Raw genomic sequence first — 20,160 nt, 5'->3', positions numbered from 1 at the left:
TGTCTCTTTGCTTGTTGCTGGTATAAGGCCACTCTCAATTAAGACTTGACTCGATGCTCTTCGATCAAGTCTAGCTTCAAGCGAAGAAGATCGTCATTCATTTCCTTGTCAAAAACTTCACGTTGAAATGAGATAATCCCCACTTCGATCGAGGCCATCGCCTCGCATCCATAAGCAAGCAAGAATGGGGTTTCTCCTGTCAAGCTCTTGGCCGTGGTTCTGTATGACCACAATGCCTCGGGTAAATCATCTGCGCATCTCCCATTGAGGGAATCAAGGTTTTTCTTCAAGGTTTGCTTGATTACTTTATTTATTGCTTTGACATGCCCATTAGCTTAAGACCGATAAACAACAGAGAAACTCTTCTTGATGCCGAGCCTTTGGCAGAAGGACTGGAAATCTTCATAGTCGAACTACTTTCCATTGTCGGTGATAATGGTGTGTTGGATTCAAAATCTACAAATAATATTCTTGTAGACAAAATCCTTCAACTTGTTCAATGTTATGGTCGTTAAAGGCTTGACTTCTGCCCATTTAGTGAAATAGTCAACCTCGACCACTACAGACTTTACACTTCCCTTTCCTTGAGGTAGCAGGCCTATTAGAATAATTCCCTAGATTGCAAATGGCCACGGGCTTGTCAGAGTTGTCAATTCTTGAGGTGGAGCTCGTGGAATATCTGCGAACCTCTAGCATCTGTCACATTTCCTCACAAAGTCGGCCGTATCATCAAAAATTGTCTGCCAATAATATCCTTGGCAAAGTACCATATAAGCCAAAGATTGCCCCCTATCGTGGTTCCCACAAATCCCCTCATGGATTTCCCTCAGGACATAGTCCACATCCTCATGATTGACACACCACAAAAGCATGGTGTTATATCCTCACTTATACAACTTTTCGTCGATAAGTGTATAGCGAGTTGATTTTGCCCGAATGGTTCTAGCTTCACTTCTTCCTTTGAGAACTTTCCCATCTCTCAAGGATGCCATTATTAGGTCCATCTAGCTATACCTTTGTCCTATTGCCAAAACTACTTCTTCTTATGTGAGGATACTGGGACTTGGTAGAAATTTTACTGGAATGGAGTTTGTAGTATCTTTACTCATTGTCGAGGCCACATGAGCTGAAGTACTAACCACTGAGTTTCGCTCCCTAAGAATCTGCTGCACTATGACACTTTTGAAATGTTCAAGCTTAGATTTCACCTTCCGGAGATAGGATGCCATTCTTTCTTCTTTGGCTTGGTATTCTTCGGAGACTTAATGAACGACAAGCTATGAGTCACTATATATTCTGATAGATTCTGCCCCCATTTCCTTGGCCAAACAGATTCTTGCGAACATGGCCACATATTCAGCCTCATTATTTGAGATGGCAAAATCGAACCTAACCGCAACCCGAATCGGATCACTCTCACGACCTTCAAGTAAGAGGCCCGTTCCTGCCTTTTTTTCATTCAAGGACCCATCCACATACAAGGTCCATTGCCATAAATTGTCGAGCTTGCTCTCAACTGGCCCATTTTCATATGAAGTGCTCACTTCGGGCAAGCTTGACTCCCCTTTAGGCTGATAAGAGAACTCTGATATAAAATCTGCCAATGCTTGGCCTTTAATTGCTATTCTCGGGAATTACATGATGTCGTATTGACTCAGTTCCATTGTCCGCTGAATCAATCATCTAGATGCTTTAGGCTTTTGCATCACCCGTTTGAGTGGAAAGTTAGTAAGCACATGTATAGTATGCGCCTGGAAGTAGGGTAACAATTTCCTTGTTGTGATGATGAGTGCATAAGCGAGCTTCTCCATCTTTGGGTGCCTGGTTTCAGCATCAAGTAGTTGCTTGCTCATATAATAAACCAGCCACTAAATTCCCCTTTCCTCGTGTACCAAAGCCATGTTGATTGCGGACTGAGATACCGATAAGTACAATAGAAGGGGCTCACCTTGGACGAGCTTTGATAATAAAGGAGGCTATCCTAAATGCTTCTTCAACTCCTGGAATGCTCTCTCACATTCCTCTATCAACTTGGAACCCTTATTGCCCTTCAAGGTTTCAAAGGATGGCAAGCACTTGTCCGTTGCTTGGGTAATGAACCTGCTGAGCACGACCACTTAGCCTGTTAAACTCTGAACCTACTTTATATTAGTTGGGCTTTGCATGTTTAGTAGAGCTTGAATCCCAAATACTTCCCTGAGCTCGTTTTGAAAGCGCACTTCAAAGGATTCAATCGCATTTGGTATTTTCTAAGGATACCGAACATCTATCCCAAGTGATTTGTTAAAGTAGGTGCCCTAGAGCCAATCAATTATTGTAGAATTGACTCTTTGTAATAATGTTCATTGATCAATAAAAGGCATTTTATTCTATATCGCATAAATCATCATTGTGTGTATTGATATATGTCCTTAGAATGGTAGAACCGTGACAAGGGTATCAAGTGTTTCAAATCTTGATAGTGAGAACCCTATGAGCACATATGGTGGCCATTCTAGAAACGTCCGTAGCCCCAGTATTATTCTGAAGTAAGGGCACAGATAATACGGTAAGGCTATCATAGTGTTGAACGACCCTGTCAAAAGGTAGTGACTGATCTCACTTGTCAAGGTCGTTTGGTGACAACCTGATGCAACACATGGGTGCTTGCTGTAGGCAAGTTCACTAGACTGACCCACCAGAGGATTCCATATGGATGGTAACCCCAGTGTCTATGGAACAAATCCTCTAACGAATGGTGGTGCATATGATCCTTAGACTTGAGATCACTGGAGTGCCTTATGCACCGATTGGTGTAGTTTGACACTAGCCCAACGCAGTTCTATTCAGAGCTGTCAATACGGTAGTGATTGGCTGCATCAAGGAGTGTATCAAGACTATGGTGGATCGACAGAGGATTCATCACTCCCGGGTATGGGGCAAGTTATCTCACGATGCAATTCAGTAAATGCCAATGACACTAAAACTGTGGCCACAGTGAGATTGAGTTGTTAATCCATCCAGTTTATAATTCAGGTCATTGGTCTAGTAAATGAATACATAATATCGAGAGTAACCAAGGTTGAAACTATTTCTATGCCTTAGTCTCGTTGAGATAACGGATGATGAAAGGAATGGATTTTACGGTAACCATATCGTTGATGGGTAGCTGCTTCGCTAAATCCGAATCTATCGGGTGGCCATGATTCCTTGTTAGGGGCCAATCTTGGTCTGTGTGTAGTGAGACGATTAATTGGTGTTAATCACAATACTACACACTACCGATATGATGAGGAGCCTACGGGTCACACACATAGAAGATAATTTAAGAGCCAGTTTATAAGAAGGGCGTTTTCGTCTTTTTTAGGCAAAAGGGTATTTTGGTAATTTCACAGTGCAATTAAATTTGCTGAGGTCATATACTTTATTTAATTTGTTAATGAAATTAAATAAGTGAAATTATATTTAAATATGTGTTCACATATATTTAAATGAATTATTGTTATTGTTAAATGTTAATATATATAAGATATATATATTAATTGAATTTAATTGAAATAATAATAATAATAATAATTAAAATATCTAAATGGGGTTGTTTGGACATAGGGGTTGTTTGGGTTGGTGCCCAACCTATTCCATGATGGAATAGGGCAAAGTGCGCACTATATAAGTGTAACACTTTGTGAAATTAAAAATTAATTCATTTCAATCATTTTGATAGAAACCCCAGCCCCCTTTTCTCTCCCACGCCAGATTTCCTTTTTGCTTGAAAAAAAATTTGCTTGATTTTGTTCTTGGTTCTTAAGGCTAAAGAGGATCTAGCAAATCCCTCTTTAGTTCGTTGGGGTTATCTTCATGTGGACTAACGGTGGTTCGATCCTACCCTTGGATCGGTAGCGAAACCCATTCAGAGTTAAAGTTGGAGGGGCCTCCAAATGTGGGTATGGTTTCTTAACTTTAAATTGATTTCCTGCAGGTTTGTGTTTAATTCATAGATTGTTAAATTTGTGCCCTGATCTTGGTTCTAAGGAATGATCCGTGTTGTTTATGATTTTTGTTTCCACTGCCATGACTTGGTCGTTTCCTAACAGTGGTATCAAGGCCATGGGTACCAAATTTTATAGTTTATTGTATGATTTATAACATGTATTTGATTGATAACATGTTATTTTTGTTAAATCTGCAAAATCTGCTTTTGAATGAGTGATTGAATTGAGCAATTGGTTTAATAATGTGTTGATGGATGTTATATTGGTTGGTTAGTGTCTTGGTCAAATGCTTGTGCATTCGATTTGATTTGGATACGTGTTATTACACGAAAAACTACAAAAATGCGAACTGTACGATTCTAGGATTTGCAGACTTCGCCGCGGCGAAATAACAACTTCGCCGCGACAATGTTCTTGCTGGAATTTTCAGGGTTGCCTGTTTCGCCGCGGCAACAAAGTTGCTATCCCAATTCTGTGTTTTTTGTGAAGGGACCAAACTGTAGTTTTTAATAACCTATAAAGCCAATAACCATTTTGCACATATAAGAGGGTAACTAATAATTAACCCACCCAATTCAAAAAAAATTAATTGTTTTTGAAATGTATGCCATGTACTTGTTTGTATATTGCATGGTGCCCGAGACATGAGCCTTATGACCTATAGTGAATTTTCTAAATTATTTTGGGTATGTATGGTTGTAAGTTTTAAAATAGGGCCTGCGTGTCCTACCTTCCTTCCCCTTCTCGATGTACATTCTCTTCTCATCTCATTCCCCTCGAATGTAAATCGAGGTTTCTACATTTATTGATATGAAATTACCTTAAGATTAATTTTATTATAAATTTAGTATGATGTTTTTGTAATGTACTTGAGACGGAGCAAAGGACGAGGCAATTGTACTTGAAGACTCAAGATATTTATTACAGGACCCCTATGTGACCTACCGATTCCTTTAGGCTTGAGGAATCGGTTTTAGTTGGGCCATGTACCGGCACATTTTAATATTTTGTTTAGAAAGCATGCTAAGGTTGAATGTTCAAGAACATGCCAAGTAATGTCATTCTAACAAAGATAATGATCTGGTGAGACATTAAATCCCTCAATTAAAGTATAATAAGTCACGTATGTCTTCCATCACCATGGTTTTAATCAAACCACTGTTCGTTGGAACCTTTTTTGCCAAAACGAAGGGTACACTTTTACCAGTGGGAGGTTAAAATTCATTGGAGTTTTCCTTACTGGTGATGGGTCGACTTAAAATGATGGTTTTGCTTGTTTGCCAAAGAAAAGGTTCATAAACGCATCATAGGCATAATAGAGAAGTAAACATATTGTGTGTACGTGGTGACATGTAGTGTCTACTCCACTGATATTGAGAATCACACTTGAGATGATGGTTCGCGCCATTGGATTGTGTGATTGGCTTGTTGGCTTCTTCACATTTGAGGTTAATAGTAGGAGTTATCAACTGGTGTGGATTAAGTTTGTTGGCCCACCTAATCAACCTATTTTGGCTTGTTCGCCAAAGTGAAGGTTTGAAATGGGCCAGATAGGATCTCAATCCACTAGGAAAGTCAACGAGCTTTCCCAAGTTAATTGTGAGCGCTATTGACTTGAGGAAAATAGTGGGAGCGTCGTTTAATAAAAGACCATATTAAACAATAATGAACTTTATAATGACTTTATCTTATCTGCAATTGTAGATTCACCAAAATGAGCATTATGAACCTGCAACCGATAATCAAGAAAGAAAACAGGTTGGATGGATCCAATTTATCAGACTGGTATCATAATCTTCGGATTATACTCAAGTCAGAAAAGAAATTATATATCCTTGAAAAGCCATACATGCCTGAGCATGATCCTGATGCCATTCAGGAAGTAAAGGAAACTTATCAAAAGTTCCTTAATGATGTTGATGGCGTTCAATGCTTAATGTTAGCATCGATGACACCAGTACTGCAAAAGCAGCATGAGAATATGGACGCTGCTGTCATTATTCTACACCTCAAGGAGCTTTTCGAAGGAAATGCTCGACATGAGAGGTACAAGGTGTCGAAAGCACTGTTTGGTCCTCATGTGCTCAAGATGATTGAGCACATAGAGAGGCTTGAGACTTTGGGATTTGAGTTGGATGCAGAATTACAAATGGATTTGATTCTGCAATCCTTGCCTGACTCTTATGCACCGTTCATAATGAACTTCAATATAAACACAATGGTGAAAACCCTGTCGGAGCTTTTGAACATGCTGAAGACTGCAGAGTAGGACTTGAAGAAGTCCAAGCCTATTTTACTGGTTGCTGTTAGTAAAGGAAAAGGTAACGGCAAGGGTATGGCCAAGGCCAAACCCAAACCCAAGCCCAAAGGACAGGTTGCTCTTGGGCCTGAGTGGCATAGGGAAGGGCAAAGTAGTCTGCTTCTTTTGTAGCAAGCCTGGCCACTGGAGGAAACGCTACAAGGCTTTCCTCGTAAGCAAGAAGAAGTCAGATGCTACAACTTCAAGTATGTTTATGACTGAGATTAACTTCTCTCCTTCAACATCTTGGGTCATTAACACAGGATATGGTACTCATATTTGTACTAATGTGTAGGGACTAAGGCAGAGTAGAGTGCTCGCCAAGGGAGAGGTGGACCTACGAGTTGGAAATGGAGCACATATGGCTGCATTGACTGTAGGGACTTACTGTTTATCTTTGCCTACAGGCTTGTTGTTGGAACCACATAATTGTTAATACGTACCTTCTATTTCTAGAAATATTATTTTAGTATTTGTTTTGGATAATATAGGGTATCATTTTGAGATATCTAATGGATTGTTGTCCTTTAGTTTGAATGGTATTCTATTTGGAATTGCAAGGTTATATAACGGATTATATGTTCTTGATTTAAACAATAAAGATATTCTCAATGTTGAAACCAAGAAAGCTAAGCATAGCGATCAAAACCAGACATATCTCTAGCACTATAGATTGGGTCATGTTAATAAAACCCGCATTGCAAAACTTCAAAGGGATGGAGTTTTGGCCTCTTTTGACTTCAGTCATTTGAGGTATGCGAGTCATGCCTGTTAGGCAAGATGACCAAGTCTCATTTCACAGGACAAGGTGAAGGGCTACTGAGTTATTAGGCATCATCCATAGTGATGTATATGGTCCATTAACAATTGAAGCCAGAGGTGGATATTCATACTTCATCACATTTACTGATGATTTCAATAGATATGGTTATGTCTACCTTATGAGACATAAATCTGAGGCCTTTGATAAATTCAAAGAATTCAGGAATGAAGTACAGAATATGTTGGGTAAAAGTATTAAAACTCTTCTGTCGGATTAAGGAGGTGAATACTTAAGCTTAGGGTTTTCAAAATACCTAAAGGAATGTGGGATAGTATCGCAACTCACCCCTCCTTATACACCCTAACACAATGGAGTGTCTGAAAGGAGGAATAGGACCTTACTTGACATGGTTAGGTCTATGATGAGTTTTAGTGATCTACCTGCATCATTCTAGGGTTATGCCCTATAGACTACGACTCACGTTTTGAACCATGTGCCATCAAAGTCTGTAGATAAGTCTCCATATGAGCTATGGAGTGGGCGAAAGCCCAACGTGTCTTATCTAAGGTTTGGGGTTGCGAAGCTTATGTTAAGAAATTGACTTCAAACAAGTTGGGCCCAAAATCCTATAAATGTATATTTGTGGGGTATCTAAATGAGACCAAAGGACATTATTTCTACCACCCAGAAGAGTGTAAAATTTTTGTTGCTCGTTCTAGTGTCTTCCTAGGAAATGAATTTTTTCTAAGAAGTACTAGTGGGAGAAAAGTAGAACTCGATGTAGTTCTAGAACCACAAATTATACTAGACAAAGGGCGGGATGATGTGCCACAGGAAGTGGTTGAACATTATAAGGAGGTTACTCTACAACTTGTGGATGAAAGTGAACCACCTCAGGTAGCACAAGAGCTGTGTAGATTTGGGAGAGTACGCCATGAGCCCAAGAGATACGGTTATCTCATGACTCAAGACGCTAATCAGATCCAGATTCTGATAAATGGCTTAAAGCCATGAAATCTGAGATGGACTCCATGTACCAGAATCAAGTGTGCTCTCTAGTGGAACTACCTGAAGGGGTAAAACCCATAAGGTGTAAATGGGTCTTCAAGAAGAAGACTGACATGGATGGCAAGGTGCATACTTATAAGGCATGACTGGTTGCCAAAGGTTTCAAACAAATTCATGGAATTGACTATGAAGAAACCTTTTTGCTGGTTGCCATGATTAAATCCATTTGGATTATGCTTAAGATTGCTGCATATCATGACTATGAGATTTGGCAAATGGATCTCAAAACAGCTTTCCTGAACGGAAACCTTGAAGAGGATGTGTACATGACACAACCAGATGGTTTCGTTCTTGATGGGAAAGCTGATAGGTTATGCAAGTTGCAGAGATCCATTTATGGACTCAAGCAAGCTTCAAGGAGCTGGAACATTCATTTCAATGAAGCCATAAAAGAATTCGGTTTTATCAAGAACGAAGATGAGCCCAGTGTTTACAAGAAAATGAGTGGGAGCGCAGTGGCATTCCTAATGTTGTATGTAGATGACATACTTCTGATCGGGAATGATATACCAAACTTGCAGTCAGTAAAGACTTGGTTATCCAAGTGCTTCTCCATGAAGGACTTTGGGGAAGTAGCCTATATCCTTGGAATAAAGATCTATCGTGATAGATCGCGTAGGTTGCTTGGCCTAAGTCAAAGTGCATATATTGACAAAGTACTGAAAAGATTCAGTATGGAAGAACCCAAGAAGGGATTTCTTCCGATGTCACATAGTGTTTATCTCTCTAAGGAAATGTGTCCTAGAACATAAGATGAGAGAGATAGGATGAACAAGATCCCATATGCATCAGCAATTGGATCCATTATGTATGCCATGCTAGATACTCAGATTGATGTCTCATGTGCTTTGAGCACTTGTAGTAGATTATCAATCGGATCAAGGTGAGCATCACTAGATCGCTGTCAAGAACATTCTTAAGTACCTGAAAAGGACTAAGGATATGTTCTTGGTTTATGGAGGGAAAGATAAGCTCATTGTAAGAGGATACAGTGATGCTAGTTTCCAAACAGACAAAGATGATTATCGATCACAATCAGGGTTTGTATTTTGTCTCAATAGGGGTGCAGTGGGCTGGAAGAGCTCTAAGCAAAGTACTATAACGGACTCTACATAGAGGCTGAGTATATTGCATTATCAGATGTGATAGAGGAGGCAGTCCGGATTCAGAAGTTCTTCATTGAACTTAGTGTGGTTCCCACGATTGTTGATCCAATGGACATCTATTGTGAAAACAATGGCGCAATTGCTCAAGCCAGGGAACCACGGTCTCATCAAAAGTCCAAACACATACTTAGACGATTCCATCTCATTAGAGAAATAGTTGAGAGGAAAGATGTGCAGATCAGTAAAGTGCATATTGACGACAATCTCGCAGATCCACTAACAAAGCCTCTATCGCAGCAGAAGCATGAAAGGCACTTGAGATCATTTGGTATTAAATACATGAATGAGATCATTTGGTATTAAATACATGAATGATTGGCTGTAGTGCAAGTAGGAGATTGTTAGAGTAGGTGCCCCAAAGCCAATCAATTATTGTAGAATTGACTCTTTGTAATAATGTTTATATATCAATAAGAGGCATATTCTTATATATCATGCAAATAATAATTATGTGTATTGATATATGTCCTTGGAATGGTAGAACCGTGACGAGGGCATCAAGTGTTTCAAATCTTGATAGTGAGAACCCTATGAGCACATATGGTGGCCATTCTAGAAACGTCCGTAGCCCCAGTATTATTCTAAAGTAAGGGCACAGATAATACGGTAAGGCTATCATAGTGATAAACGACCCTGTCAAAAGGTAGTGACTGATCTCACTTGTCAAGGTTGTTTGGTGACAACCTGGTGCAACACATGGGTCTTTGCTGTAGGCAAGTTCACTAGACTGACCCACTAGAGGATTCCATATGGATGGTAACCCCAGTGTCTATGGAACAAATCCTCTAACGAATAATGGTGCATATGATCCTTAGACTTGAGATCACCAGAGCGCCTTGTGCACCGATTGGTGTAGTTTGACACTAGCCCAACGCAGTTCTATTCAGAGCTATCAATACGGTAGTGATTGGCTACATCAAGGAGTGTATCAAGACTATGGTGGATCGATAGAGAATTCATCACTCCCGGGTACGGGGCAAGTTATCTCACGGCGCAATTCAGTAAATGGCAATGACACTAAAACTGTGGTCACAGTGAGATTGAGTTGTTGCTCCATCCAGTTTATAATTCTGGTTATTGGTCCAGTGACTAAATACATAATATCGAGAGTAATCGAGGTTGACACTATTTCTATGCCTCAGTCTCGTTGAGATAATGGATGATGAAAGGATTGGATTGTACGGTAACCATATCGTTGACGGCTAGCTGCTTCACTAAATCCGAATCTATCGGGTGGCCATGATGCCTTATTAGGGGCCAATCTTGGTTTGTGTGTAGTGAGACAATTAATTAGTGTTAATCGCGATACTGCACACTACCGATATGATGAGGAGCCTATGGGTCACACACATAGAAGATAATTTAAGAGCTAGTTTATTAGAAGGGCGTTTTTGTCTTTTTTAGGCGAAAGGGTATTTTGGTAATTTTACAGTGCAATTAAATTTGTTGAGGTCATATACTTTATTTAATTTGTTAATGAAATTAAATAAGTGAAATTATATTTAAATATGTGTTCGCATATATTTAAATGAATTATTGTTATTGCTAAGTGTTAATGTATATAAGATACATATATTAACTGAATTCAATTGAAATAATAATAATAATAATAATTAAAATATCTAAATGGGGTTGTTTGGACATAGGGGTTGTTTGGACATAGGGGTTGTTTGGGTTGGTGCCCAAGCCTATTCCATGATGGAATAGGGCAAAGTGTGCACTATATAAGTGCAACACTTTGTGAAATTAAAAATTAATTCATTTCAATCATTTTGATAGAAACCCCAGCCTCCTTTTCTCTCCCACGCCAGATTTTATTTTTGCTTGAAACAAAATTTGCTTGATTTTGTTCTTGGTTCTTAAGGCTAAAGAGGATCTAGCAAATCCCTTTTTAGTTCCTTAGGGTTATCTTCGTTTGGAGTAACGGTGGTTCGATCCTACCCTTGGATCGGTAGTGAAACCCATTCAGAGTTAAAGTTAGAGGAGCCTCCAAACGTGGGTATGGTTTCTTAACTTTAAATTGATTTCCTACAGATTTGTATTTAATTCATAGATTGTTAAATTTGTGCCCTGATCTTGGTTCTAAGGAACAATCCGTGTTGTTTATGATTTTTGTTTCTGCTGCCATGACTTGGTCGTTTCCTAACATGATCAATCTGGCTTTCTAAAACATGTGATTTGATGAGCATTTCATCAATATACACCTTCATGGTTTTGCTGATTTGCTCGGTAAACATTTGGTTTACCAAATGCTGGTAGGTCGCCCTAGTGTTCTTCGGTCCCAATGGCATGACCCTGTAACAATAAATTCCCCAATCAGTGATAAAAGATGTATGCTCCTCATCAGGCTGATACATCAGGGTTTGGTTGTATCCCGAATATGTATCCATGAAGCTTAGTAATACGTTCCCTGCTGTCGCATCTACTGACTGATCAATCCAAGATAGCGGAAAACTACCCTTGGGACATGCTTTGTTAAGGTTTATGAAATCGACGCAAGTTCACCACTTGCCATTCGATTTCTTCACTAAGACCAAGTTGGTGACACTACAAGAAAACTGGCATTCTGCGTCTAGCAAAATTAGACGCAGAAAGTCACATTTAGAAGCTAAGCCATTTTTAGCGTCTAAATTTGGTTGTCGCCCCTTTAGTTGCAGTAGGCTGGTCGCAGATTCATAGCGCGTCTATATTGTGGTTTAGATGCAAAAAGTTTTTTTTTTTGTGACTAGCAAAATTGTCGGTAAATGCTGGTCAAAATAGTCCCCCAACTTAGACGCTAAAAGTTCAAGGGTAATTTGGTAAAATTGTATAGCGACTAATCAATTAGTTGCAAAATGTCAGTTTTAGTGTCTAATAATTTGTCGCGAATCCCACACAAATTAGACGCCAAAGGTGTAAGGGTAATTTCGTAAAAGGCTTTCACAACTATTTTATTAGTCGATGAAGGTATCTTTTTGTGACCAAAATTAGTGGAATTGTAACTTTTAGACGCTGAATGTAGAATCCAAACGGTTTTCGCAACTATTTTATAGTGGCCGAATGTATATTTTGGTGACCAAAATTTAGTAGTTAATTATAGTAATTTTAGATGCTGAATGTGGAATCTAATAGGTTTTCGTGACTATTTTAATGGCCGAATGGATCTTTTGGTGACCAAAATTTAGTAGTTAATTATAGTCATTTTAGACGCTGAGTGTAACCAATAGGTTTTTATGACATTTATTAGTGGCAAATTTACTTTTAGTGACAAAAATTTAGTGGTTAATTGTAATCTTTCAGATGCTGAATGTGAAATCTAAAATGTTATCACGACTATTTTTTAGACGCTGAATATGGAAGCAATTACTAAATTACTTTTTGCTACTAAAACATTAGTTGGAGAATGTGTTTTTTAGAGCATTTCATATTGACCTCCAGCGGAATGCAATTGTAAATGACTTTTTGTACTAAAAATAGTGTGCAGATGTGTTTTTTTTTAAGCATTTCGTTTGACCTACATTATACATCAACATGAACAAAATAATGGACACAATATAAAAATCTGATCATAAATCAAAATCATATTTTCATACATATATATATAGTCCATACATGGATTTTTATGCATGATGAGCAATAAAAATCCAATGCACTATCACATGTGCATAACCCAAAAGAATAGCATGCACCCACATTTTCTTTTTCTACCTATCTATCTGTGCATAACTAACAAAAAAATGCCCACCCAGACACCATCTAACACATATATGAAACAATCCTAAAAAAATGGTTCTACCCCTGTCAAAATATCATTGTCCATACAACACAAAAATAACATCAATACGTTAGCATGCGAGTGTCACCAGTTCCGGTATTTGAAATAGCTGTAGCTGATGAGGACAAGTCTCATCAGTTCGAGAAGGCAAGTGTGTCGAGTTGGAGCTTTATCAGATTTCTCTAGTTCAAGGGCTATAGTTAGCTGCTTCATCATCTCTAACAAGACCAATTGTTGGTGTTCAAGGCTTTTTATTTTCTCTTTTGTTGATCAAATAAGATTAGCTGGTCCTTCAACTGTTTAATCTTATTTCTTGTTGTTGTACACTACACCTTAACTCTGCTTCTACTGCAGTGGATTGATTCAATCTGTGAAAATGCAAAATTCTTGTTAAACCGGAAGCTTTACCTAGAACTTCCTCACATATCTCAGCTTCTGTTTTTTCACTTTCCTCTGCTTGTGTCCTCTTGCAGCTCTACATTTTTTCCTACCATCAATGAATGCATAATCATGTCAACCAACAAACTAAATAGCAACATAAAAGAATACTACAGCACCAAACAAAAATAAGTCTGATGAAGTAGAGAAGCAAGTATCTCAAACATATCAATCTAATACTAAAAAAATTTCTAACATAAAGTTTTTCTTACACATATAAGCAACAGATTTACATTCACAATCATGCATAAACATGCTAAGTAATTGGAAAGATAAGGGCTGATACATTTTCTAAATATCATAATTCTGCCAGAGGCATATTTATAAATTTGTGTTTTAATTCTGCAAGAGGCAAAACAAGCCATATGTATAAATCTGTACATATGCATTTCCCATTTTCAAAGTGTTTTAAATCTGTACTACTCATCAAGTGTATAAATCTGTACATATTATAAATCTTACATATGCATTTCCCATTTCCCATACATGATCTTCAACAATCATGAGCTGAATATTTTGAAAATAACAAAATCATTTCACAAGATGATGTGCACAATTTTAAATCATTTTGATTTAGGTGGTTTCAATCAAGCTGAATCTCAATTCCATGGAGGAAGACTTCACACACACACACACACACAAAAATTAGGAAAAAACAAAAATCAATTATCCGTCCAAGTCCAGCGATAGACATTCAAATATATATTCAGACAATATAATATCTACATCATTAATCCAAACTGTTAAGCTCAATCCAAACATATTATAAACCATGAAACAGGTTTTTCCTACTAGAAGAAACTCCAACTTTCAGCTTTAAAAAATACAAACTGTTAAGTTCAATCAAGAGAAACAATATAAGACAAGTTAAATTTCAGCCTTATCCTGCAATGTTTGTAACATATCAATAGCAAACCACAGCAAAGTTATAAAAGTTTGGTAAGAAAAACTAAATGCCAATATCAAACAAATGCACAAGCAACAACATAATTACAGGTGATCAAAAGATGAAAGAGAAATGCAATGAGACTCAAATTAAAACAATAAAAGCATAGCAGTATGGAACAGTTACGAAAAAACAATACATTTATACCCAATTGAATGGTAAGACATTTCATATATTGATAATTGAAAGATGATCAACTTACATATAGCTCTCTTGCTTGTTCATTAATCCACCCTTTCTCGGCGCTCCAACGAGTGTCATGAAATAATTGTATAGGACCGATAGATTCCCCAAGTTGGTGCGCCTTAACAGTTCATATCGTCGTGGACCATAAATTGAAATAAAATTAGTAAACAGGAAAACAAAGTTGTATATTTGTATAGGTGAATCATATTAAATACCTTTTCCTTTTTGTACTAGATAAAGTTCTTGGAACCATAGCGGTGGTTACACCTCATCTTCGACCGGTTCTCAGAATAAGTTTTTCAAATATAAAAACATAGAAAGCAAGTTCCTATCCTTTTAAAAATGACCAAAGGCTAGTGCAAACAGAATTGTTTTCAATATAAACTTCTTATTGACAACTCCATTAATGATTATGACATAGATCAGAGACCAAAGGTATGCTTTGGAAACTACTTGATTTCCCGAAATAATGTGATCAAATGGTAGATATCTTATCATATCTAATTCACAACCATTGTGGCAAGTGGTGCAAGCACGTAAACAAGAAGGATAACAGGTAGCCTACAATATTCAATTACTATAAAAGACAGAAAAAAGGTTAGTTACTTCTTCAATTTCGTAAAATAAATCATAATAATTGATTTTCACACCTTAAGTGCTTAAACCACATAATAAGTATGGACCATGGCGGAGTGAAATCGAAGATCAATTACTTTCTTCAATGATATCTTTTGAGAGATTAAAAATTTGTAGGGCTCTAAGATAAACTCAAAAGCACTCCAATGGCCAAATATTCTATATGAAAGATCTTTTTTATTTTATTAGATTTAATAAGTATGGCCTAGAGAGAAAAATGAAGGAAAGCTTAAGAAAATTCAGCCAAAAAAAAAATATTAGTTTTACAAAAATCTGTGGAAGAAACCAATATTTAAATTTGCAAAAAATTTGGAAACGGTCATATGCTTTATTTTTCCAGCTTAGGAATATTTTATAGATACCAATTTGGATGGAAGCCCTCTTATAGCTAACATTTGCAAAAAAATTGGAAACGGTCATATGCTTTATTTTCCCAGCTTAGGAATATTTATAGATACCAATTTGGATGGAAGCCCTCTTATAGCTAACATATTGACTTTTACATGTTATACGTTTTAGTGACTTGTTGACATGGACAATTTATTCCGCTTACTACTCATCATTTCATTAGAAAAAGAACTACATACAGATACCAACTATTTGTTATATACACAAAATTTAACTCCAACATAACTTGTCCCCCCTTATTGTTCTTTTGCAATGCCTTCTTTGTATAACTAGTGCTGATTATATTTCCCTTTTGTAGCAAATTTTACGCCGATATTCACAAATAGCTTTGTTGCCTACAATATCTGTTTCATAAATATATGGAGAAGACTATTCATTTATAAGGCATATATGCAGTCATCTGATTTCTTATCTCAAAAGATCATAATCCTAATAGCCAGAAAATAAAAAGTCTTGTTCAAAATAACCTTCAAATGCATGTTCCTCTTTATTGATTAATAAAATCTTTTCTTCAAACACATTTTCTTCTTCTTGATCTCTCAATTTACTTCAATTCTTTCCCTATGTAGTTACATACTGAAAAATCTATTTGGCTAGGAGAAGGTACATATGGCTTCTTCTAATGAGGTTGTGAAAATCATTCTTCAGATAGTGTATTTCATACGGGTTCTGATTTAGAAGATAGTGAACTTATTTTCTCCACTGTTCACTTAAGGTGCTTGATTTTCTTCTTCATCTTATTATTCATTATTTCCCCATAAATACAAACACGGCCCCAATGCAAGTGAATCCCAATACTGTAAGGTTTTGGTAGCAATGTTACTTCTGATCAACATGGATAAGTACAGATATTTGTATGAATCTAAACTCTAGGAAAATAGGATACAAGATGGAGTGATTCAATCTTACCCCTCCTTTGAAAAGATATAACACTTTGGCTTCGTTAAAGGATTGATCTTTCCAAAAGGAAGAGGAGAAATAATCCTATAGCCATTAAAGGTAATGAGATTGCTAGGAAATGGGTGATCCATAGAGAAAACTATGAATAACAAGATGATGTAAAAAATCTGGCGGCTAAGAGCGCTGCATCAAGGAAAAAGGTTAACCATTTTCCAAATGAAAGCCCTTGTGAATCTCTTCCTTCTGATGATAACACTTGAGCTTGATTCTCTTAGATAATTTGCATAATAGCCACTGGAGAAGGCACTTGATACCTTTCTAAATCATAATATATCTACTAATCTTAATCTATAACAAGAATGCAGGACAAAGAATAGAAGAAAATCAAAAGATAAAGATGTAGAACAAGTGTTTGAAGAAAAGACCACCTAAAGTAGTAAATAGGAAAAAGGCAATTGAAGTTTATTCTTAACTAAACATTTCCTCTTTTCCAACTCAGGATGCTTTCCAACTGAAGAAAAGGAAACCTTCGCAAACCATATTGAGAAGGTATAGTAAAGATAGGCATCAATTTGTCATGTGTATTGTATTACCTGTTGATAATTTCCTGCCTAAGACAAGGGTTAATAAGGGGGAATTGTGAGAGCTATAGTTCTATGTACATGTCAAGTAATTGTTATGTGTATAACATTCTTTTTAATTCAAACATTTACATATTGAGAAGAATAAAGAATAGACATCAACATGTAAGAATCAATATGATTGCCAATAGGAGAACCTTTCTTCAAATACTATGAAGGCTTTTCTTCAAATTTTGTTATCTATAAATGCCGCTAATGAAGAATAAATAGTCTAACACTTATAACTTCAACAAAAGTCTGAGCACAAGTTTCTTCCAGAGAATTCTCTAGAATCAATTCTTTTGATTGAACATTGTTTCATTTCCTACATTTTCTCATTGACCATTCTTATTAAACCTGATAAACTAGAGTAAATCATATATGAGTAAATCCGACCACAAAATAAACATGGACTGAAATAGGCCAGAAATCCTAATATTTCCTTCTCTTTTCAGACATACAAAATGACTAGCATGGAAAGGCATGGATGAAAATTAAAACTCAAATATTGACTAACCATCAAGGGAAGCTTTAAGAGGGCCAACGAACTCAGGAAAGTCAATTTCTTCAATTGCTTTTAATACATCATCAGCATTAATAGTTTGCCTCTTTGACTCCTTGCATATATCATTAGCCCTGCAAGTAATTTTCACCCCATAAACACTAGCTCACAACAAAAATTCATACCCAAATTCTCTTAACAAAAACTTTGTACTAAAAACACCAACGTCATGCTGCAAAAACCACATAAGAGCTTCCATATAGTCATCAAATCCCAAGCAGTTAACTTAATTTAACCAATACCCACTTGACAAACCTTCCAATCATCAAACTTTCGAAGAAAAAAATTGAACTTTTGCGATAAAATTTCAAAATATACAAGATTCACCTAAGAAGTAAATATAAAAACTCTAAATAGGTGAGTTGAAACAATAAGATGGTTGGTTATTGCTTACGTGGCGGAGAGGTAGTGGATAAAGATAGGGGCGCTTTCGGAGAAAGCGAGAAGGGAGTCTTTGTTGACGGTGATGTCGGTATCGGGTGAACACTCGTTGAGCTTATCCTTAACCACTCGGCGCATGATAGTCTTGGGTAGCTCTTCCATCTCTGATACCACTTTCTCCGTTTCCATCTCTGAAGAAACCTTTGATTTTTCGTTCAAATATTCTGTCAAAACAGGGTGGGTTCTCCATCAGAAATCAAATATATTCCATCAAATATAAAAACGTAATTTACTAATCAAGAACACAAATTACTGTAAACAAGAAAACGGTATGAGGAGAAACATGATCTTTCTCAAAATCACCTGTAAATATTGTACGTTACCAGTTTCCTAACACAATACATACCAAGTCTGACGTGGTTCATCAATCCATCAAATGAGCACCAACTGAAACTTCTTCTATTGGGGTAATCGCCAAGGATTTGCGTGGAGAAGAAATTGGGAATTTGGAGAAACAGGGAGGGATTTGCGTGGAGAAGAGAAGAGGTAGGTAAGGTTATGAGATTGGGAATTTGGGGAAATAGGTAAGGATTTGCGTGGAGAAGATTGAGAATTTGGGGAAAGGCTTGCCTTATATAGGTTAGGGTTTTCTGTAAATAACTTTAAAAATAAGACTTGTAATTAGTTATTTAATTTTTAAATATAATTATATTTTGTAAACACATCAACTTGCAACTAAATTTTTAGTTAGGAAAGAATTAATTATAGTTGCAAGACTAGTGGGAACAAATAATTTGGAGGGAAGATGAATTTTTCAATTTAAATTGGCAACTAAACCGAACTTAGTTGCTGTATATAATTTTTTGCAACTATTGTTAATATGAACACAAATATTTGTTGCTAAAAATGCCTTGGGGCCCTTGTAATTATTGTCCAAATATGGGATATTTTGGTAATTTAATTTTTCTGTAACTAATCATAATAGTTACTAATATATTCTTAATTAATGGCAACTAATTTAGCTATTAACGGGTAGTTGCAAAAAAATGTTTTTTGTAACTAATAATGTAGATGCAAAATAAAATATTTTAGATGCAAATTGTCAAATTATGGAGAGAAAAATATCCCACCAGAAATTGCAACTAAATTTATTAGTCACTAAAACAACTTGTTCTGCAACTAACAAAATAGTCGCAAAACATTAACTTTAGACGCCAAAAGTTGAAATATATGGACCCTAAAATTGAATCACTCTTTGCCCGACTAATGGCAATTTAGTTGGTAAATGTAGCCTTTTTGCAACTAATTCTAGTTAGTTGCTAAAAAATTGGTTGCAAAATGTAGTTTTTCTTGTAGTGTGAGCCAATCCAGATACTTTACTTCTCTTATAAAGTTGATGTTTAGGAGCTTATCAACTTCATCTTTGAGCGTTTGAGATTGCTCAGAATCCATAGATCTTCTCTTTTATCGTATCGAGCGAGCTTCTGGGTCGACATTAAGTCTGGCACATTATCTCAAGGCTAATCCCCACCATGTTCGTGTGAACCCAAGCGAACACATCAAGGTTCTTCTTCAGAAACCCCATAACTCGCTGCTCATATTGCTCCTGGTTTTCAGAATACGAGTCGGGTCCTCCTCTCTGATAGGAACCTCTTGCAGCTCTTCTGTTGGCCCCACTGTGGGCTCCTGTTTGTCAATGAAAGGATCAATTATGTCTTCCAATGATCCGAGCTTTGGCTTAGACTTAGCTATTATCATAATCTTTGGCAGTGCCCATTTTTACGCTGCATTTATCGCTCGATTGTAGCATTCCCTAGAGTCTTTTCGACAGCTCCTAACTACTCTGATTCCATTTGGAGTTGGGAATTTCACTACCTAGCACCGCACTAAGGTGATTGCATTCAGGTCGTCTAGTAGCGGGCTTCCTGGGATGACATTATAGGTGGTTGGGTAATCAACCACTAAGAATTCTACCATTACCATCATTATTTGAGGCTTTTCCCCAAGGGTTACTGGCACCTCCATTATTCCTTTGGGGACCAAGTTGTCTCTGGTGAATCCC

At 37.0% G+C, this 20,160-nt stretch overlaps 1 protein-coding gene across 1 annotated transcript; it reads right to left on the bottom strand.

The window, feature by feature from the left end:
- Window positions 1-15,914: 15,914 nt before the first annotated feature.
- LOC116121455 (DNA polymerase epsilon subunit 3-like) lies at window positions 15,915-18,693 on the bottom strand. The gene is made up of 4 exons (XM_031407413.1): window positions 18,505-18,693; window positions 18,112-18,322; window positions 17,673-17,791; window positions 15,915-15,979 (listed from the first exon to the last, which is right to left on the bottom strand). The coding sequence occupies exons 1-4, from the start codon at window positions 18,521-18,523 to the stop codon at window positions 15,915-15,917; spliced, it is 414 nt and encodes a 137-aa protein (XP_031263273.1). The 5' UTR covers window positions 18,524-18,693.
- Window positions 18,694-20,160: the final 1,467 nt, after the last annotated feature.

This window comes from Pistacia vera, unplaced genomic scaffold, assembly GCF_008641045.1.
Source record: "Pistacia vera cultivar Batoury unplaced genomic scaffold, PisVer_v2 Contig984, whole genome shotgun sequence".
Classification (NCBI taxonomy): domain Eukaryota; kingdom Viridiplantae; phylum Streptophyta; class Magnoliopsida; order Sapindales; family Anacardiaceae; genus Pistacia; species Pistacia vera.
This window is presented reverse-complemented; position numbering and strand designations above follow the sequence as displayed.